A 19,330-nucleotide genomic window follows, 5' to 3' on the forward strand; every position below is an offset into this window, starting at 1 on the left:
TGGGGGGGGGGGGCGGGGAACCAGCAAGAGTAATCCTGATAAAACACACTGTCAAAAAGAAAGACCTCAGACACCAGTCCCCACCATGCAGAACATGTTCATATAAGTTATTCTAGGTAACCCCTCCTCCTCCTCCTCAAGATCTCAGCTCTAAATCACTTTCTCAAGGACACCTTCTCTGTCCTCCTAAATTATACACTCATAGTACACTGAATTTTATCTCTATGACACTTAACAGTTTATACTACACATGGACTCTGATTTTCATAACAGAGTTCATGATGTTCTCACTCATCATAATCTACCCAGTTCTAGGGGGTGGGTCATGGGACCAGGCAGTGCGGACTTGAAAAAAAAAAAAAAAAAAAAAACGGCCAGGTGCGGTGGCTCATGCCTGTAATCCCAGTACTTTGGGAGGCCGAGGCGGGCAGATCACCTGAGGTCGGGAGTTCGAGATCAGCCTGACCAACATGGAGAAATCCCCGTCTCTACTAAAAATACAGAATTAGCCAGGCGTGGTGACGTATGCCTGTAATCCCAGCTACTTGGGAGGCTGAGGCAGGAGAATCACCTGAACCCAGGAGGCGGAGGTTGCAATGAGCCGAGATGGTGCCATTGCACTCCAGCCTGGGCAAAAAGAGCGAAATTCCATCTCAATTAAAAAATAAATAGGCCCGGGCGGTGGCTCACGCCTGTAATCCCCGCATTTTGGGAGGCCGAGGCGGGCAGATCACAAAGTCAGGAGATCGAGACCATCCTGGCTAACATGGTGAAACCGTCTCTACTAAAAAAAATACAAAAAAATTAGCTGGGCGTGGTGGTGGGCGCCTGTAGTCCCAGCTACTCAGGAGGCTGAGGCAGGAGAATGGCGTGAACCCAGGAGGCAGAGCTTGCAGTGAGCCGAGATTGCGTCACTGCACTCCAGCCTGGGCAACAGAGTACAGATATCACAGGATACAAGGACATTAAATAAGATAGAAAGGAGGGAGGGAAAGAGGGAAAGAAGGACCACATGTAGACCTGTGTTTCCAATAATGTGGAAGCTTAAATGTTAGGTCAGAATATTATAGATCATATGCATTAAAGCTTCATACTGCAGACACTTGTAAATAGTAAATTCCCGAAAGACCTATGAAGTTGGTAGCAGCAGCAATATCAGCACTTGTCATTTGGCAAGCTTCTTTGAAGCTAGCCGATAAGTAATAGAGGTCACTACATACATACATACCTACATACATACATACATATATGTAGAGAGAGAGAGAAAACAGAATAAGAGTAATAAGAGTAATTATTACTTTTTTTTTTTTGAGAGGGAGTCCCACTCTGTCACCCAGGCTGGAGTACAGTGACGAAATCTCGGCTCACTGCAACCTCTGCCTCTTGGGTTCAAGAGATTCTCCTGTCTCAGTCTCCCAAGTAGCTGGCCACAAGTTTCCCTATGGCCGGGCATGGTGGCTCACACATGTAACCCCAGCACTTTGCGAGGCCGAGGCGAGCAGATCACCTGAGGCCAGGAGTTTGAGACCAGGCTGGCCAACATGGCGAAACGCCATGCCTACTAAAAAAAAAAAAAAAAAAAAAAAAAATCTGCCAGGCGTCGTGGTGGGCACCTGTAATCTCAGCTAATTGGGAGGGTAAGGGACAAGAATCACTTGAACTCGGGAGGTGGAGGTGGAGCTGTAATGAGCCAAGATCACGCCACTGCACACCAGCCTGGGCAACAGAGCGAGACTCTGTCTCTAAATAAATAAATAAATAAAATATTGAGAAAATCTAGTTGATCAATGGCCTTTCAGCGGAGGTCTAAGATCCAATTAGCCATGGTCCAGGGGAACAGGGTATATAGAATTGTCCTTTCCAGGGCTAAGTGAGGCAGGTCAGAAAGCCTCTTTGCAGGCTAGTCATTACTCTCAATTTGGAAGTAATTTATTTAAAATTTCAAAACAAGGGGTATGAGGGAAATACTCTGTGCACAATGATGTATCCCTTCAGCCCCAGAAACTCTCTGTAGAGCTCTAGGATTTGCAGTCGGCATTTGAAAAAATATGGGGCACTTATTAAAATGGCAGATTCTCAGGGGCCAGTACCAGATTAAGTAGCTTCAGAGTCAGGGAACAGAAAAATCTGCCTTTAAAAAATCAGCTTGGGCAGTGGCTTACGCCTATAATCCTAATGTCTTGAGAGGTCAAGACAGAAAGATCATGAGACCAGGAGTTCGAGACCAGCCTGGACAACATAGCCAGACCTCATCTCCACAAAAAAATTAAAAAATTTGCTGGGCATAGTGGCATGCCCCTCTAGTCCCAGCAACTTGAGGCTGAGGTGGGATGATTGCTTGAGCCTAGAAACTAGAGGCTTTAGTGAGCTATGATCATGCTACTGTGTAACAGAGCAAGATCCATCTCGAAAAAACAAAATTCAGCACCTTCCATGGTTCCGAAGGCAGTCTGTGAAGAAATAGTGTGGTAACCTCATTTTGTCTTGAAATCTCTTCCAACAGATACTAAACATTGCCTTTTCCTAACTACCACCTTCATAACAAATAACTTTCCATGATAAAGGGGACATTATTTCTGGCCTCCCTGACACCACTACACCCTTATCTTCCTTAAAGCCCACTTCCTTCCCCAGCACACACAAACTCCTATACAAACTGTATCTAGATAAAGGCGATAGAACTGGAAGTTTTCTGATGGCTGGGCACAGTGGCTCACCTCTGTAATCGCAGCACTTTGGGAGGCCAAGGCGGGTGGATCACCTGAAGTTAGCAGTTCAAGACCGGCCTGGCCAACATGGTGAAACCCTGTCTCTACTAACAATACAAAAATTAGCTGGGCGTGGTGGTGGGTGCCTGTAATCCCAGCTATTTGGGAGGCTGAGTCAGGAGAATCGCTTGAGCTTGGGAGGCGCAGGCTGCAGTGAGCCAAGACCGAGCCACTGCACTCCAGCCTGGGCGACAGAGCGAGACTCTGTCAAAAAAAAAAAAAAAATGGAAGTTTTCTGAAAGCTGGTCTTTATGTTCCTCAGTTTCTATGGTTGCCCTTAACCGCTCAGTCAAGCATCTTTTATTGATAAGGCCTCGAAATGCTCAATCTGACCTAAACAAAATTGACTATGAATGTTTTCCTTGTAAAGATCACATATGCAAGAAAAAGATTTGAAATGTTCACCATCTTTAAAAGAATCTGAAGACACCATTTATAGTTCTGAGTAAAAGGTTTGAATTTAAGCTGTTACCTCCCTGCCTGCAACAGCAGTAATTCAAGAATTCTAAGTTTTGGCAAGGCACTAAAGTTTGCTGCTTCACAATTTTTAGAATTTAAAACAAATTTTATTGCACCTGTAAATGGAAAAACCCTCTAGAGCAGAGCCTCCCTAGAAAGCCACTTCAGAGACAGGAACCACAGAGGGCTTAATGAATCCCACGTGTCCACAAAGCGTGGCTCAACAGCCCGCAGTACATATGCCAGCGAACACAAACCAGATAGATGACCTTAATGACCCAGGCGCATTGTAATCGGAACTCCTCGTTTAGAAAGAGAAAAAAATGAACTCTCCGGATTGAAATAACTCCCTCCCCAAAACAAAGTCAAATCCCAATTTCTTTTGAAAAAAGTTTACAAAGAGCCCCGATGTTTTGTTTTTTGTATGTAAATAATACTTAAAGGTGCTCACATTTCTCAGAAACAAGAAGAAGAGAGGAGCTTTCAGAGTTCACTTGATGCTAAATGCAGTCTCAGCCAAACACGTGAGAACCACAATCATCCTTTGGAAACACTATTTAAGATCAAAGGGGTCTATCCTGTGCCCTGCTATTCTCATCTCCTAGAATTGGGAAAGACTTGTCAAAAAACAAAACAAAATGAAACCAAAACCAACAGACAAAAAAAACCCAAAAGACAAAAAACAAAAACCCAAACCCAGATCCAAGCCTGCAGATGGAATAAATGATTTAGCTTCAGAGTTGTTGGTATATAACCCAGGTAGTCCCCACTCCCTCCTATTCTAGCCTTCACCACACCTGTCCCCCCCACCTTTATCCTTATATAAAACTTCTCTCTTGTACATTCAATTAAGCAAGTAGTGATTCACACCACACAAGCGTACCCTTTAGACTTTGAATACTTACCTCCTAGTGTCTCTGCAGAGGATGAGCCTTGTTTGGGGGAATGGTTCCATGAGTCAAACCTTTGCACAAGTTTTGTGGCTCCTATTGCACTCTGTAGTACTGAAGCTGTTCTTCTGGTGGTTCCAGGAGAATTGTCTTACCAACTGCAGTGAGACCACTAAGTTTGGTTACCTGCCGTGTTATTTCCCCCATGCAACAGAACCTCTAAATGAAAACACAGGTCCAGGCTGGGCATGGTGGCTGTAATCCCAGCCCTTTAGGAGGCCAAAGCAGGAGGATCACTTAAGCCCAGGAGTTTGAGACCAGCGTGGGTAATATAGCCTGACTCCATCTTTACAAAAATGAAAAAAAATTAGCTGGATGTGGTGGCAGGCACCTGTAGTCCCAGCTACTTGAGAGGCTGAGATGGGAGGATCTCTTAAGCCCAGGAGGTTAAGGCTGCAGTGAGCCATAATCACGCCACTACGCTCCAGCCTGGATGACTAGGTGAGACCCCATCCCAAAAAATAAAAAGAAAGCACAGGTTAGCATTTCATTCTATGTGACTTAGTATAATCACCTAAATGAAATGATAAATGAACCAAAATGGATGAGAACACACTGATATGAACAAACCCCAATGGCACCAGAACAGTTATGCTTCTGGGTGAACTGTCCATTACGGCAATTTAACAGACTTTTGCTCCTTTACTCAATAGGCGATTTAACTGAGAAACTAGAGAGCACTTACAGGAAAAGATGGTAGAGAAACGGGGCAGTGCCCGGCTCTGCCACTCACTCACACAGTGGCCTTGAGCAAGCTGCTAAACCTCAACATGTCCGTTTCCACATCTGTGAAAAAAGGGATATGAAGTAATAGTGTGGTAATGTCATGGGGGAGTCAATGAGTTAATATACATATTAAGCATTTCAGAAGAATGCCTAGCACATGGTAAGCACTTTGTTGGCACTGGCTACTACAGTGTAGACCTTCACCACCACCCTCATTTTTTTATTTTTTTGGACATAGAGTCTTGCTCTGTTGCCCAGGCTGGAGTACAGTGGCGCAATCACGGCTCACTACAGCCCCCGCCTCCCGGGTTCAAGCAATCCTCCTGCCTCAGCCTCTTGAGTAGCTGAGACAGCAGTCGTGTGCCACCACGCCTGGCTAATTTTTATATTTTTAGCAGAGAAGAGGTTTTGCCATGTTGGCCAACCTGGTCTTGAACTCCTGGCCTCAAGAAATCAGCCTGCCTCGGCCTCCCAAAGTGCTGGGATTACAGGCATGAGCCACCGTGCCCGGCCCCCTTCTTTCAATAAAACAAAACACCTAATTACCGTTATCTGACAGTGTCTCCGAATTTGTCACCAATTGATAACTGTTGTTTCAATAAATATTCATGTGAGCCAAGCACGGTGGCTCATGCCTGTAATCCCAGCACTCTGGGAGGCCAAGGCCAGCAGATTACCTGAGGTCGGGAGTTTGAGACCACCTTGGCCAACAGGGTGAAACCCCGTCTTTACTAAAAATACAAAAATTAGCCAGGTGTGGTGGCACACACCTGTTATCCCATCTACTCAGGAGGCTGAGGCAGGAGAATCACTTGAACCTAGGAGCTGGAGGTTGCAGTGAGCCCAGATTGTGCCACTGCACTCCAGCCTGGGAGACAGAGTGAAACTCTATCTCAAAAAAAAAAAAAAAAAAAAAAAAAAAAAAAAAAAAAAAAAAAAAAGTTTTTTTTTAGTAATAAAAATTGACTTAAAAAAAAAAAAAAGTACTACCTGTAATCCCAGCACTTTGGGAGGCCAAGGTGTGTTGGTCACTTGAGGTCAGGAGTTTGAGACCAGCCTAGCCAACATGGAGAAACCCCGTCGCTACTAAAAATACAAAAAAAAAAATTAGTCGGGTGTGGTGGCAGGCATCTGTAATCCCAGCTACTCGGGAGGCTGAGGCAGGAGAATCACTTGAACCTGGGAGGTGGAGGTTACAGTGAGCCAAGATCATGCCACTGCACTCCAGCCTGGGTGACATACTGAGACTCCATCTCCAAAAAAAAGGATAAAAATATAAATTCCCAAACATTCCCCACGCACCTTGGGTAGTAACCCAAGTAGAACCCCCAAACCTGATTCCTCTGAATATTTCGGTAGAAAAGCAAAATTATACAGCGCCATAATTTTCTGTCACAGTATTTTTATTTAGAGAGCAGCTATGGTACGTGAAAGGCCTCTACCACCTGGTGCCAGCCTTGCTCCTATTTCATCAGCCCCTCCAGGGGGCAATGTAGTAGTAAAAACACTCCCAACAGCAGGCATGGAAGCTGAACACCGTGGCACAAAGCCGAGGTGCAGGTGTGCACAGGGCGGAACTCCATCGTCCCTGTGGTTCCCCAGACACTCTCCATCCCATCTGTGTAAGGCAGTCATGGTGAACAAAAAAATACAAATACTCACTTTATGTTGAAGTGGTATGTTTCAGGGGTAGGAGACCTCAGGGCAAGAACAGGGGTGGAGGGAGAGGATTTCTAAAGAACTGGCAAGGTTCTATTTTGGTAATGGTCATGAGGTGTCCATTTTATATAATAATCCTTTAAACTGTTTGCATGCTTTTTTATTTTTATTTTTTCACTCTCGGCCTCCCTCCTCTTTTGCATGCTTTATATACTTTTAAATGTGTATATTTCAAAAATTAAAACAATTGTTTTAAATAAATTGGAATATGCTGTGCGAGCTTAGGGTTATTTTTCCTCAGAGGATAAGGCAAAGAGAAAATGACATCTGAGAGAACAAATATGACCCACGCAAACCTAGTAAAGTTGTTGCATTGCAGCATGTGTCCCTGTGTATCTGCAAAAGCAGCTCAGCCCACTCCTGTGACCTTTTTAAATCTAGCATATTATCATAAATAAACACAAACAACTAATAACTTCAATTTTTAATAATGGAAACAATTTTGCCATTCTAGAAACTATTTTAGGGGAGAAAAATCTTCCCTACAAAAATAAACTTAAACCCATCAAAATTATAAATATTATAACTTTTTACTTCTGCCATTTAAAATGCTCTCCTGCAATACTACCCCTTCATTTAACATCTTTCCTGTACCATCACATATTGAAGAGAAAATAGTATTACAGCAAAGCTTAGATAGTTTAACATAACGATTTGTACAATGATTCTTAAAAAATCTTTGGCCTTTGTGGCCTTTTTTCTTCACTTACACATTAAAAATGCTGCTGCAGTAACCAGTGTTTGGGAAAGGACATCAGTCTTCAAGAACCATGAACTGACAGAATTTCAATACAGTAAGTTTCCAAATTGCAATTTGTAGTGCACATGACAGTGAGCAAGGTTCTGGATAAATACAGATGAGGATGCCTATTCCGACAATCTACTTCAAGTAAAAAAAAAAAAAAAAAAAATTCACAGATACCCATCAGCTACTACTTTAGGTTCTAACAGTGTCTTAATCTGAGAAACAAATGCTTCACAAAATATAAGTTTACTGGGATGAATAATTAAAAAACCAGGTGGTAATAACCATATACTCAAACCTAGGCCATAGTCTGAATAGTAAAACCAGTAAAAAAAATCACGAAGGCATTCCCTGAACAATAAAGGTAAAGTGTTGGATGACAATGTCACTAAAACCTCATCAATGTACTAAAGAGAAGTTACATGCAAAATTAAACAAGATGTGCCATACATATTTTATAGCTGCTAATTCTATTTTTTTCAACTTTCCTTAAATGCCTAGGAAGATATGATTGTCTCAGTAAATTGTGTGGCGCAGCATAACAACTTAAGTCTGCCTCCAACAAGATGGGTATTCTCCAAAAAGTCAGAAGAGCCACCAAGAGAGGAACAGAAATGCAATAAAAGGCACAGTTCACTTAGGCAAAGAACTGAAGCACCTTGGAATTTCAAAAAGAATCCATTAGGTGTCACCAAAGTGTTAACAATTCCTTGGGAATTTATAAACAAAAAATATCTAGACAAAAAATAGAATATAAGGGCCCCTCTGGAACCACTGCACACCTTTCCCTCTGCTCTCAGATTAAACTGCTGCATAAAATGAGGTTATTTAGCCTGTTTTAAGGAAGGCTTCTATTGCACATGCATTTCTTTGGTTGGTAATAACATGTACTTTTGTTAAAATATTTCCATAACGAAGCCCTGTTGTGTGGTTAGCTGGGTGTGGACTTTCCTCCCTTTCTTGGGGGCCCTCCTACTCACAGTCAAGTTGCCCTTTAGAACTAAAGATCTGCTAGGATTGGGTCTTTATTCAATAGCCCTGTTCTGTATTATGTAAGAACAGATTTCAATGTAGAAAAGGGAGAGGGAGGGAGAGGGAGAGAGAGAGAGGGAGGGAGAGGGAGAGGAGAGGGAGAGAGGGAGGGAGGGAGGGAGGAAGAGAGGGAGGGAGGAAAAGAACAAGGTAGGGTGGGAGACAGAAGGGAAGGAAAGAAAAAAGGGAAGAAAGGAAAAGGAAAGGAGGAATAAAAGGGAAGACAGTGATTGTCACCAAAGTTTACTTGATAAATATCCTAGCTAACAATCAAGGGAAAAACAGCTGCCCCTACCCAAATTCCGTCTCAACTTTGAAAACCACCTGTGGGGGAAAGCTATACACTGTATGTAACTTAACAAAAGTTAGTGAACGGTCACTGTCCTGCCTATGCAGAGCAGCTACACCAATCAGACCTTCCACTCCAAAAGGGCAGTTAGAGGGTCGGATCCAGCTGCGTGAGGCCCACCTCTGCCCAGGTCGGTAGGTTCCACCTGCCTGATTCTCTGATCGGTCGGCTGCAGAGTTCATGGGTCCCTCCTTTTGGTTTAGCTCCTACCTCTGGCTCTGTTCCCACATTCTACCCACCAGGAAACCAAGCGATCCTAAAATGGGTTTAACATCTCCACACTGAATGCTCTTAACTCGTTTACAAGCAACTACCCCTTTCTCCACTACCCCTAACTGAAAAGCCAAGTCACCTTCCATAGCCTGCAGTGCTCACCACCACCCCACATGCCTTCTTCCAAACTTACACTTTCCTTTCTCTGTCAACCCCCTAACAAAATCCTTCACAATAAATTCCTCAGAGTTCCTAGATTCCTGTGCCTTTCGATTCACATAGATAGATTCCTCTGACATTAAAAAAAGAAAACAAAACCAAACAAAAAACCAGACAGGTAGTTTCAAAATAGGACAAGTATTCAGAAAGATTCCTAGTTAAGCTTTTTAAAAAATCAACTGCATATCCGTAAGCTTAACAGCATCACATAATTAAAATAACCAAAAAAAAAAAAAAAAAAAAAACGCACCCCAGAGTTCATGCTTCCAAGCACCCTCGAATGCTCCTGATGAGGCGACAGGTTCACAGCTTGCCAAGAGGTAACACTGCGGTGCTGAACAACAAGCTTGCAGAGTCCCTTACATGGGACGCCAAGGTGCAGGATGCTGTGTGACCAGGTTTGGGGAACAAAATCTACAGATAGAAAGGGGAAGACCCTAGCATAGTGGGGCAAGACAGCAGCCCTCTGAAAAGAGAGGCACTTGCTGCTGTTTTGTACATCGGTCCTGCACTGGGCCTCGCGGGCAGAAAGCCCCCCTTTAATCAGGCTTCCACACCTCGCGGAGGGCTTCTTCCAGCTTGTGTCTGTAGGCTGTGTAGCGCCTCTTCAGGTTCTGCAGCTGCTCATCTTCTTCCTTGTCCAAGATGCGCAAGAAATTCTGTAGTTCTGGAAGGCTGAAGGCTTCCCACTGTCAGGAAACACAGAAAGAAAAAACTCCAGGTGTTTAATGCTCAGTTAGACTTAGGAATGCTGACCAGGAGCTCCCGGAGGTGCGGCTGCCCTCCACTCCCAGCCCCATGCCGCAGAAGGTGTGGTCTGCAAGCGCTGGGGTGTTGCCAGCCTAAGGGCTCCCTCCACTCCCACTCCCACCTCAGCTCACACCAATCACTTTCATACCCTCCCCTCCCACTGTTCTTCAAGACGATCTCCCTAAAAGCCAGAGACCTCCGTATCCCTAAGTCTATTAGACACTTTCATTCCTCACCTGATTTGACCCCCAGCAGCATTACAAACAACTCGACAGTCCTTTCATCTTAACCTCCAGTCCTCATTGTAACTGACTTCTTTCTTACCTCGCATAATCAATCTTATCACCCCCAAACAGTTCTCCATTCAGCCTTTTCTCCCTCGGTACGGCCCCTTGGTGCTAGCTACTATCATCTATTCCTGTATCGCTGGAACAGCTTCCTACCTGGCCTCCTCACTTGGCTCTTATGCTCCCCCATCTGTTCCCCAAACAGAACATCCTTTGTAAAATGCACATCTGGCCAAGACTCTCCCCTGCTTAGAACCATCTAATGGCTTCCCTTAGTTGCTGAGGCTGTCTGAAAGACTCTAAACTCTCCAGCCCCATCTCTCTCTCACTGAGCTTCACTCTCTACCCAAGTGGTATGCGTTCTCCCCTCCTCCACTTTGCCTGGCTATGAACTACTCATCCTCCCCATCTCAGCTTAAATGCCACTTTCTCTAAGCAGCTTTCCACAACTTCCTCCTCTCTCTTCCCACCAAAGACTAAGTGTATCAAAAGCCTTCACAGAGCCCTGATCACAACCAAGATTTTAAAATTACAATTATTTGCTTAGTATCTATCTCACCTGCACCTTACCTACACCACAGCTGCCGTACTTCTCACTATTTGGAGTTTATCTCTTGCCTTGAGGCTCTGAGCCTTGTTTCCCTAACAGCTCCTAGTACTTATTTAGCAGGCACAAAATAAGTTTTTAGGCTGGGCTTGTGGCTCATGCCTATAATCCCAGCACTTTGGAATGCTTAGGCAGGAGGATCACTTGAGCCCAGAAGTTCAAGACCAGAAGTTCGAGACCAGCCTGGGCAATATAGTGACACCCTGTCTCTACAAAAAATTTAAAAATTATCTGGCTGTGGCGGTACATTCCTGTAGTCCCAGCTACCCGGGAGGCTGAGGCGGGAGGATTGCTTGAGCCCGGGAGATTAAGGCTGCAGTGAGCTATGATTGCGCCACTGCACTCCAGCATGGGTGACAGTGCAAGACCCAGTCTCTTTAAAAAGAAAAAAAAAATTTAAACAAATTTTAAAAAATAGAAGCAGTGAATGTCAAGGAGGGTATGTAGCATCATCTAGGAGGTTTTTTCCAAACACATCCTCCTCTCCCAAAGGGGGCCCTGGATCCTGGTGGAGAACTGCTGTCGGATGGGGTAGGGAAAAGGTTCAAGATAACCAAATACAAAAAAATAGTGAAAAATAAGTATATCCACCAAGTGGGCTCCGTGGTAGAAGAAGAATTCCTGGAGATCAGTTTAGGCTGGTTATTTAAAAAAAAAAAAAAAAAAAAAGAGCAACATGGAGTAGGAGAGCAAAACTTCCACATTAGAATATTCTGTTAATTTTTAAAATTTTAACAGATTATCTCTTACCTATGTTAAGTCTCCAAAATAAAGACATCATATAAATATCCCTCCCACCCCCTAACAGCTATGGAAATTTCTTCCTCAGTTCAGTTTTCCTTAAATAACTGAGAAATAAGAACACCATACAGAGGTCCAGTACAGCAGTCTGGAACAATAAAACCCAATGTCAAGTCAATTTCAAAACTAAGTTAAGGCCAGGTGCAGTGGCTCACGCCTGTAATCCCAGCACTTTGGGAGGCTGAGGTGGGAGGATTGCTTGAGCCCAGGAGTTTGAGACCAGCTTGGGCAACGTAGTGAGACCCTATCTCTAACTATAATTAAAATAAAATAAAATAACCAAGTTAATAAAATTCTTGCCCAATGTAGTTCTAGTTGCTACTTAAAACACTAAGTACAAGACAAATAAAACACTGACTAGACTACGCTAATGTGTCTGGCTTAAGCTGGCAGAGGGAATGCTTACCAACTGCAAAGCCAAGTCAGATTTTTGCACCCTGCCTTCTCCCCAAAATGAGTCTGAATGTCTTGAAAAGCTTCAAAACACCAGAATCAAAAGAAACTTCAAAAACATCTAAAACCACTGTCTTCCTAAAACTCCCTTCACTTACATGTATACATTTCTAATTGTGACTCAAAGCCACCTTGTAAAGTGTTTAGTCCCATTTAACAGATTTTAAAACTGAAGGCTAAAAGATTAGAAGATTTACCCAAGGTCATGCTACTAATCTAACAAACAGTAGGAAACAGAGTCGTTTCCTAACTTTTAACCTAGAAACCCTATTCTCAATTGCACCATGTAGGACATTTCATACCATTTCCTGTTCCAGACAGAATACTGGGACAGGAGCTTGGGATTTGCTCAAGTGTCATTTAAAGCTGACACTTGATCTAGAGGGCAGGCTCAAGTGCTTTTTTTCTTCCACTGAACTGGCTAAATACAATCCTCTCTGGAGACAACGTGGCAAATGATGCACATGGAAACATAATTTCTTAATCAGTTGACTGGGCAAGGGGGAAAAAAAAGATGCTAGAAAGCTAAATGTCTTCCATGGTAAAGAGATCGAATTTCCTTTTATATCCCTTTAGAAGGGAATTAGCCTGGAGACTTTTGTTAGTAGCAAACACATGGTGAGTGTCAACTTTCAAAGTTCAGCTGGACTGGAGTATTTTGGAGGTGGGAAGGGGTGAAAATGACTCTCTGGATGGAGATCAAGTAAAAACATTTTATTTTCTCCCACCTCTGAAAATGACAGACTAATAATATAAGGTTGTGAGACAACGACATCGTAGGCTAACTTTGGGTTCATTTCTGACAATTCAAAATCTCTCTCCCTCTCCCTGCCCTCCAACTCTCTTCTCTTCCCATCCCCCATCAATAGCCAAGTCACTAGGCTACTGCAATAAAATAGGGCCAGCTGTTCTGTATAGTTTAAAGCAATAGTGAACAATAACTTACCTCTCCAATTTCATGTTCACGAAGAACAAAACTAAGTGTGTCTGTTCTGGGCCCTGCTACCAAACGCAGGTAGAGTGGATGTTCCCGGTCTGAGAGCTTGCAGGCGTAGACTGGGTAAAGAAACAAGCAGCATGTTACAGAGTATTCAGCCATTCCTGAGACCACTTCCCCACTGTGATCCCCTCCTCCAGATCAAGGTGACCATCCAAGTTACCCCAGCCTCTAAGTTGCCAATCGGCTCATCTTATTATTTAATACCAGTAGCCCACAGTGGAATAAAATATATTCTGTTTCTGTTCAAATATAAACTGTGCCTTGATTAAGAAGGAAATTATTTTCAAGAATAAATTTTAATGGGTAGTAGTCCCAAAATATGCTTATAGTTAGCTCTGCTCTTCATTTTAGAAAACAAGATAAGAGCCAGGCATGGTGGCTCACGCCTGTAATCCCAGTACTTTGGGAGGCTGAGGTGGGCAGGTCACCTGAGGCCAGGAGTTTGAGACCAGCCTGGCCAACATGGCGAAACCCTGTCTCTACTAAAAATACAAAAAAATCAGCCGGGCATGGTGGCAGGCACCTGTAATTCCAGCTACTTGGGAGGCCGAGGCAGGAGAATTGCTGGAACCTGGGAGGTGGAGGTTGGAGTGAGTCGAGATCGTGCCATTGCACTCCTGCCTGGGCAACAAGAGTGAAACTCTGTCTCAAAAAATAAATTTTTTTTAAATGGAAAAAAAAAAAAAGCAAGATAAGAAACCTAAAAAAGGGTCTACTACTCCTTTAAAAACAATAAAAATAGGCCAGGCATAGTGGCTCGCACCTGTAATCCCAACACTTAAAGGCTGAGGCAGGAGGCTCACTTGAGGCCAGGAGTTCGAGACCAGCCAGGGCAACATAGCAAGACCCTGGTCTCCAAAAAAAAAAAAAGAATTTTTTTTTTCTAACTAGCCAGGCATAATGGTGCCCGCCTATAGTCCTAGCTACTTAGGAGGCTGAGGCAAGTGCATCACTTGAGCCCAGGAGTTCAAGGTCACAATGAGCTATGATCGTGCCATGGTACTCCAGCCTAGGTAACAGAGTAGGACGCTGTCTCAAAAACCAAGGCCTGGCATGGTGGCTCACGCCTGTAATCCAGCACTTTGGGAGGCCGAGACAGGTGGATTGCCTGGGGTCAGGAGTTTGAGACCAGCCTGGCCACCAACATGGTGAAACTCTGTCTCTACTAAAAATACAAAAGTTAGCTGGGCATGGTGGTGGGCACTTGTAATTGCAGCTACTTGGGAGGCTGAGGCAGGAGAATCACTGGAACCCGTCAGGCAGAAGTTGCAGTGAGCCGAGACTGTGCCACTGCACTCCAGCCTGGGCAACAGAGCAAAACTCTGTCTCAAACAAACAAACAAACAAAAAACAAATTAAAAAAAATGTATATACCATCCAAAGAACATAAAAACAAGAGTTCTAAAAGCAAAAATCTCTACAGATTAATTAAGAATTAGCGAGGCCAGGCACGGTGGCTCACGCCTGTAATCCCAGCACTTTGGGAGGCAGAGGCGGGCAGATCACGAGGTCAGGAGATTGAGACCATCCTGGCTAACACAGTGAAACCCCATCTCTACTAAAAATACAAAAAAATTAGCTGGATGTGGTGGCGGGCGCCTGTAGTCCCAGCTACTTGGGAGGCTGAGGCAGGAGAATGGCGTGAACCCAGGAGGCGGAGCTTGCAGTGAGCCAAGATTGCGCCACTGCACCTCCCACCTGGGCGACAGAACGAGACTTTGTCTCAAAAAAAAAAAAGAATTAGCGAATTAGCAGCTACAAACCAAGCAATCAGAATATAAGCTCTGGTAGCTTCAAGCACAGCTATATATGTCTCATGCTGGACACACACATACAGTGACATTGTCAATCGTGTTAAAGGATTTGCCAGCCATGGGGGTAATATTTCAACAAGTCACTATTACTTTCAGATTGTACAGCTAAAGTCCAGGTGAGCAGGCCAAGAAACAGGCAGATAAAAATGCCATCGAGCTTCTCTACATTATTGTGGCACTTCCAGATGCACTGTATCGCAGGTGCCAATTTCCCTGTAGATATAAACCCCCACAATACTAAGCTTGTGACCTCTGGAGGTAGGAACCCTGGCCTGTTCATCTTTGTATTCCACAGGGTCTAGCCCCATGGTATGTTTTTAAAAAGATGTATGCATACTCAGCAATGAGCTGGGTTTCATCCTGTGTAACTGAAGAACACTACTATCATGTCAAGGTTAATATATTGTCTTCTATAGCTACATTAGGCTTTACCAAGAAAAACTAAAGAAAGCTTAAATAGTTTATGGTACACACACACACACACACACACACACACCCACCCCGATTTCAAATCGCATGTAGTAAGTCACTGAATCACTACTGTCCACCACTGGTATCAATTTCTGGTCACTGCCTGACCTGGAATATCTCATTCTGTTTCATGCAGTAATTTAATATTTAATGTTCTCTTTCTATCCCCTGAATGTGGATATTAAGTTTAGTCAGACCCTAGATCAAAATGTTATTCACTCATTTTATGAGCCTCTGGGGGGCAGAGTACCAAAATGTCCCGGTGTAACACCAAGTGAGACAAGCTAAGGAAACAGGAGAGCCCAGGGCTGGGCTGTTTCCATCAGTACGCTGAAATGTGCTGTGATGCACATGTGCCTCCCCAGTCACAAGGTCTCAGCACAGGTCCACCAAAACACTCCATGTACCAATGCACATCAAATGTGGAAACTTCAAACACAGAGGCACTCTTTTGTGTCCTAAAGAAAACTAAAATCAAAGCCACTCCTAACAACAACCAAAAACAGCCCCCGCCCCATCCCCCCACCAACAACACAAAATACTTGTAACTGCCCATCACATATGGATGCTTCCAATCCTCAGACCCTCAACTGTCCAACTCAAAAATATGGACAGCCAGGAAGCACTAAGTGCATGCTAAGATCACCATGGCTTCCAGCATTGGACTCCAGGCTCTGACACAATTGACATGGATGAGACCCACCAGTCTTCCCTTTGCTAATGAGAACAGCAGATGTAAGTAGAAGCACAGACCATTTTCCTTTTAAGCTGGCAGCGTACCTTGGTCTTCCCTGTGACAACGCTTATAAAGTGCAAACTTGGCAGGGCTCTCAGTCACGAGAAACTTTTTGAGCAGGGCCTCGATCACTTCCCCAACAGTGTTTGTGCTGCTGATATGAAGTGTATTCATACAGCCATTGCTACTGGGAGAGAGTTTTCCAGAATTTGGAGAAGTCTGTGGAGGTTTGCAGAGTTCCATCTGTACTTTAATGAAGCCAGTGTAAATCCCATTTGAATTCTGAAGCAGGGAGAGAAGCACACACTTAGCTGGGTGGATGGTGGCACTTTAGGGAAGAAGCATATCAAAACAAAATGGGAAGGTGAAACACTCCTTTGTTCTCTTCTCTTGAGGTTTGTGGCAGAACTTCACTAAAGATTGCCCCCAAAGGAATGACCTCAGAGGGCGGTTAACACACCAGGCAAAGTGCTTCCAGAGGCAAGGTCTGCAGGGCAGATGTGGCCACTGAAGAAGCCTCCTGATGCTGTGGCTGACTGCCGGCCCCAGACTCATGCCTCTGAAGCTACTGGCAAAAGGTCAGGGCCCATTTGCGAGGTTACAATCCAATGGAGCAGATGCTAGCCAAACCACAAAACTTATTAAAGCTTGGGGGATATGTCTAGGCTACAGGCTCAAAGGAAACAACATCCTCAACTGGTGACTATTATACGCAAAAGGAAGGTCACAATTAGGGCTCTGAAATACTGAAGTCAACAACAAGGGGACAGTAAGAAAACAGGCTATTTTCATTCCTAGTGGCTATATTCATATGCGCTGAATTACCAACTTTGCTTAAACTTTTTAATGCAGCATATATGCCATACAACATAGAATGCATTTCAGGTCTCCTAAGCAGCATTTTAAAAACAAATTCAATCGCTTGAAACCAGAAGGTAGAGGTTGCAGTGAGCCAAGATCACGCCATTGCACTCCAGCTTGGGCGACAGAGCGAGACCCTGTCTCAAAAAAACAAAACAAAACAAAACAAAAAACAAAAACAAATTCAAACCACTATACTTCACAGTACACATCTTTTTTTTTTTTTTTGAGACGGAGTCTCACTCTGTCACCCAGGCTGGAGTGCAGTGGCGCAATCTTGGCTCACTGCAAGCTCCGCCTCCTGGGTTCATGCCATTCTCCTGCCTCAGCCTCTCCGAGTAGCTGGGACTACAGGTGCCCGCCACCACGCCCGGCTAATTTTTTGTATTTTTAGTAGAGATGGGGTTTCACCTTGGTCTCGATCTCTGACCTCGTGATCCACCCGCCTCGGCCTCCCAAAGTGCTGGGATTACAAGCGTGAGCCACCGCGCCTGGCCCACAGTACAGATCTTAAAAACAACTATCTTCACTGATGGTAGAATTACTATTTCTTAGTTGCCAAAAACAGTAATAACAGTTTGGTCTTCGCTTTTTATTTTTATTTTTGTATTCAGTATATTTGGGGCCGGGTGCAGTGGCTCATGTCTGTAATCCCAGCACTTTGGGAGGCCGAGGCGAGCAGACCACTGGAGGTCAGAAGTTCGAGACCAGCCTGGCCAACAGGGTGAAATCCCGTCTCTACTAAAAATACAAAAAAAAAAAATTAGCTGGGTGTGGTGGCAGGCGCCTGTAATCCCAGCTACTCGGGAGGCTGAGGCAGGAGAATCTCTTGAACCCAGAGGTGGAGGTCACAGTGAGCCGAGATTACGCCATTATACTTCAGTCTGGGCGACAAAGGCTACATTTCAAAAACAAACAAAAACAGTATATTTAGAAAAGATTTATTGTAATGTGTTATTAAAACAAACTGCCAGGTGTTACATATAAATGCCACAGTTAAAGTAGAACATTTAAAACTACCTTTATGGTATGTTATTTTTCTTCCTTCCCACAAGATCAATTTTCAATCCCAATTCTCTAGTTTGTTCTTTTTTTTTTTTCTTTTTTTGAGACAGGGTCTCACTCTCTCACCCAGGCTGGAGTGCAGTGGCACGAACACAGCTCACTGCAGCCTCAACTTCCTGAGTTCAAGTGATCCTCCTGCCTCAGCCTCCTGAGTAGTTGGGACTGCAGGCACCCGCCACCACGCCTGGCTAATTTTTCTATTTTTAGTAGAGATGGGGTTTCGCCATGTTGACTAGGATGGCCTTGAACTCTTTTTTTTGAGACGGGGTCTTGCTCTGTCGCCTAGGCTGGAGTGCAGTGGCGTGATCTTGGCTCACTGCAAGCTCCGCCTCCTGGGTTCATGCCATTCTCCTGCCTCAGCCTCCCGCGTAGCTGGGACTACAGGCGCCCGCCACCACATCCAGCTAATTTTTGTATTTTTAGTAGAGACAGGGTTTCACTGTGTTAGCCAGGATGGTCTCGATCTCCTGACCTCATGATCTGCGCAGCGTCCCAAAGTGCTGGGATTACAGGTGTGAGCCATCATCGAACTCTTGACTTCAAGTGATCCACCCGCCTCAGCCTCCCAAAATGCTGAGATTACAGGTGTGAGCCACTGTGCCCAGCCCAAAATTTTTATCTTTAAAATGATATGGATAATTTGTATCTGTTTTAGTCTCTATCGGGAAAGAAAAAAAAAACATAGCAAGGGGAATTCTCCTTTGATGAAAAAATGTGTTTGAAAAAGAAATCTTGCTGCTGGAATGATGAAGAATCTTGGGATTCTCTGCTCCTCTCCCCTCTTTTTGGAGGAGTTCTACCAGGGAGGGTCCTTTACCACAAGGGTTTCTATCTGAAAGCTCCTCCCCAAGAATCACCGATTCGGTAGGGCCTGTTTTAAACCAATCACCTTGTCCTTTACCAAACTCTGTCAGTTCACAGTAAACAGACTGAGAGACAGGGGTCCAAGTGCCCTGGAAACTGGCACTAAGGGCTAACAAGTGCCATGAAGAAGGCGGGCCACCCAATGGGTAGGTGAGACCTAGATGCCAGCTAAGTTTAGAGGAACATGAATACTCTAGCTCTGCTGTCAGCTCGTTTACCTGTCACCAGGCCCTGAGGCTTCTCCCTCCTGTACGCCGCCGACTCTCTGCGTGCTTCAAACAGTGTGGTGCAATGCTGTGGAAGCCTGCGACGGCCACGTGGAAGAAACTGAGTATTAAGTACCTTGTCTTACACTAACGACTGGCCGAGAAAACCATCCTATTATATACCTCTATATTCCAACCCATGGGCTCAACATCCTTTCCCTGACACTTCCATATT

General features: G+C 44.3%; 1 protein-coding gene across 1 annotated transcript in view; it reads right to left on the reverse strand.

The window, feature by feature from the left end:
* Positions 1-7,028: 7,028 nt before the first annotated feature.
* The window catches only part of RASSF3 (Ras association domain family member 3), an 88,772-nt gene continuing 76,470 nt past the window's right edge, over positions 7,029-19,330 (reverse strand). The window contains exons 3-5 of the mRNA XM_030822301.1: positions 16,144-16,381; positions 13,025-13,134; positions 7,029-9,869 (exon numbers count right to left, since the gene is read on the reverse strand). Of these exons, the coding sequence (XP_030678161.1) occupies positions 9,720-9,869; positions 13,025-13,134; positions 16,144-16,381 (498 nt within the window). The 3' untranslated portion in view covers positions 7,029-9,719. The remainder of the gene's footprint in view (positions 9,870-13,024; positions 13,135-16,143; positions 16,382-19,330) is intronic.

This window comes from Nomascus leucogenys, chromosome 11, assembly GCF_006542625.1.
Source record: "Nomascus leucogenys isolate Asia chromosome 11, Asia_NLE_v1, whole genome shotgun sequence".
NCBI classification, from domain to species: domain Eukaryota; kingdom Metazoa; phylum Chordata; class Mammalia; order Primates; family Hylobatidae; genus Nomascus; species Nomascus leucogenys.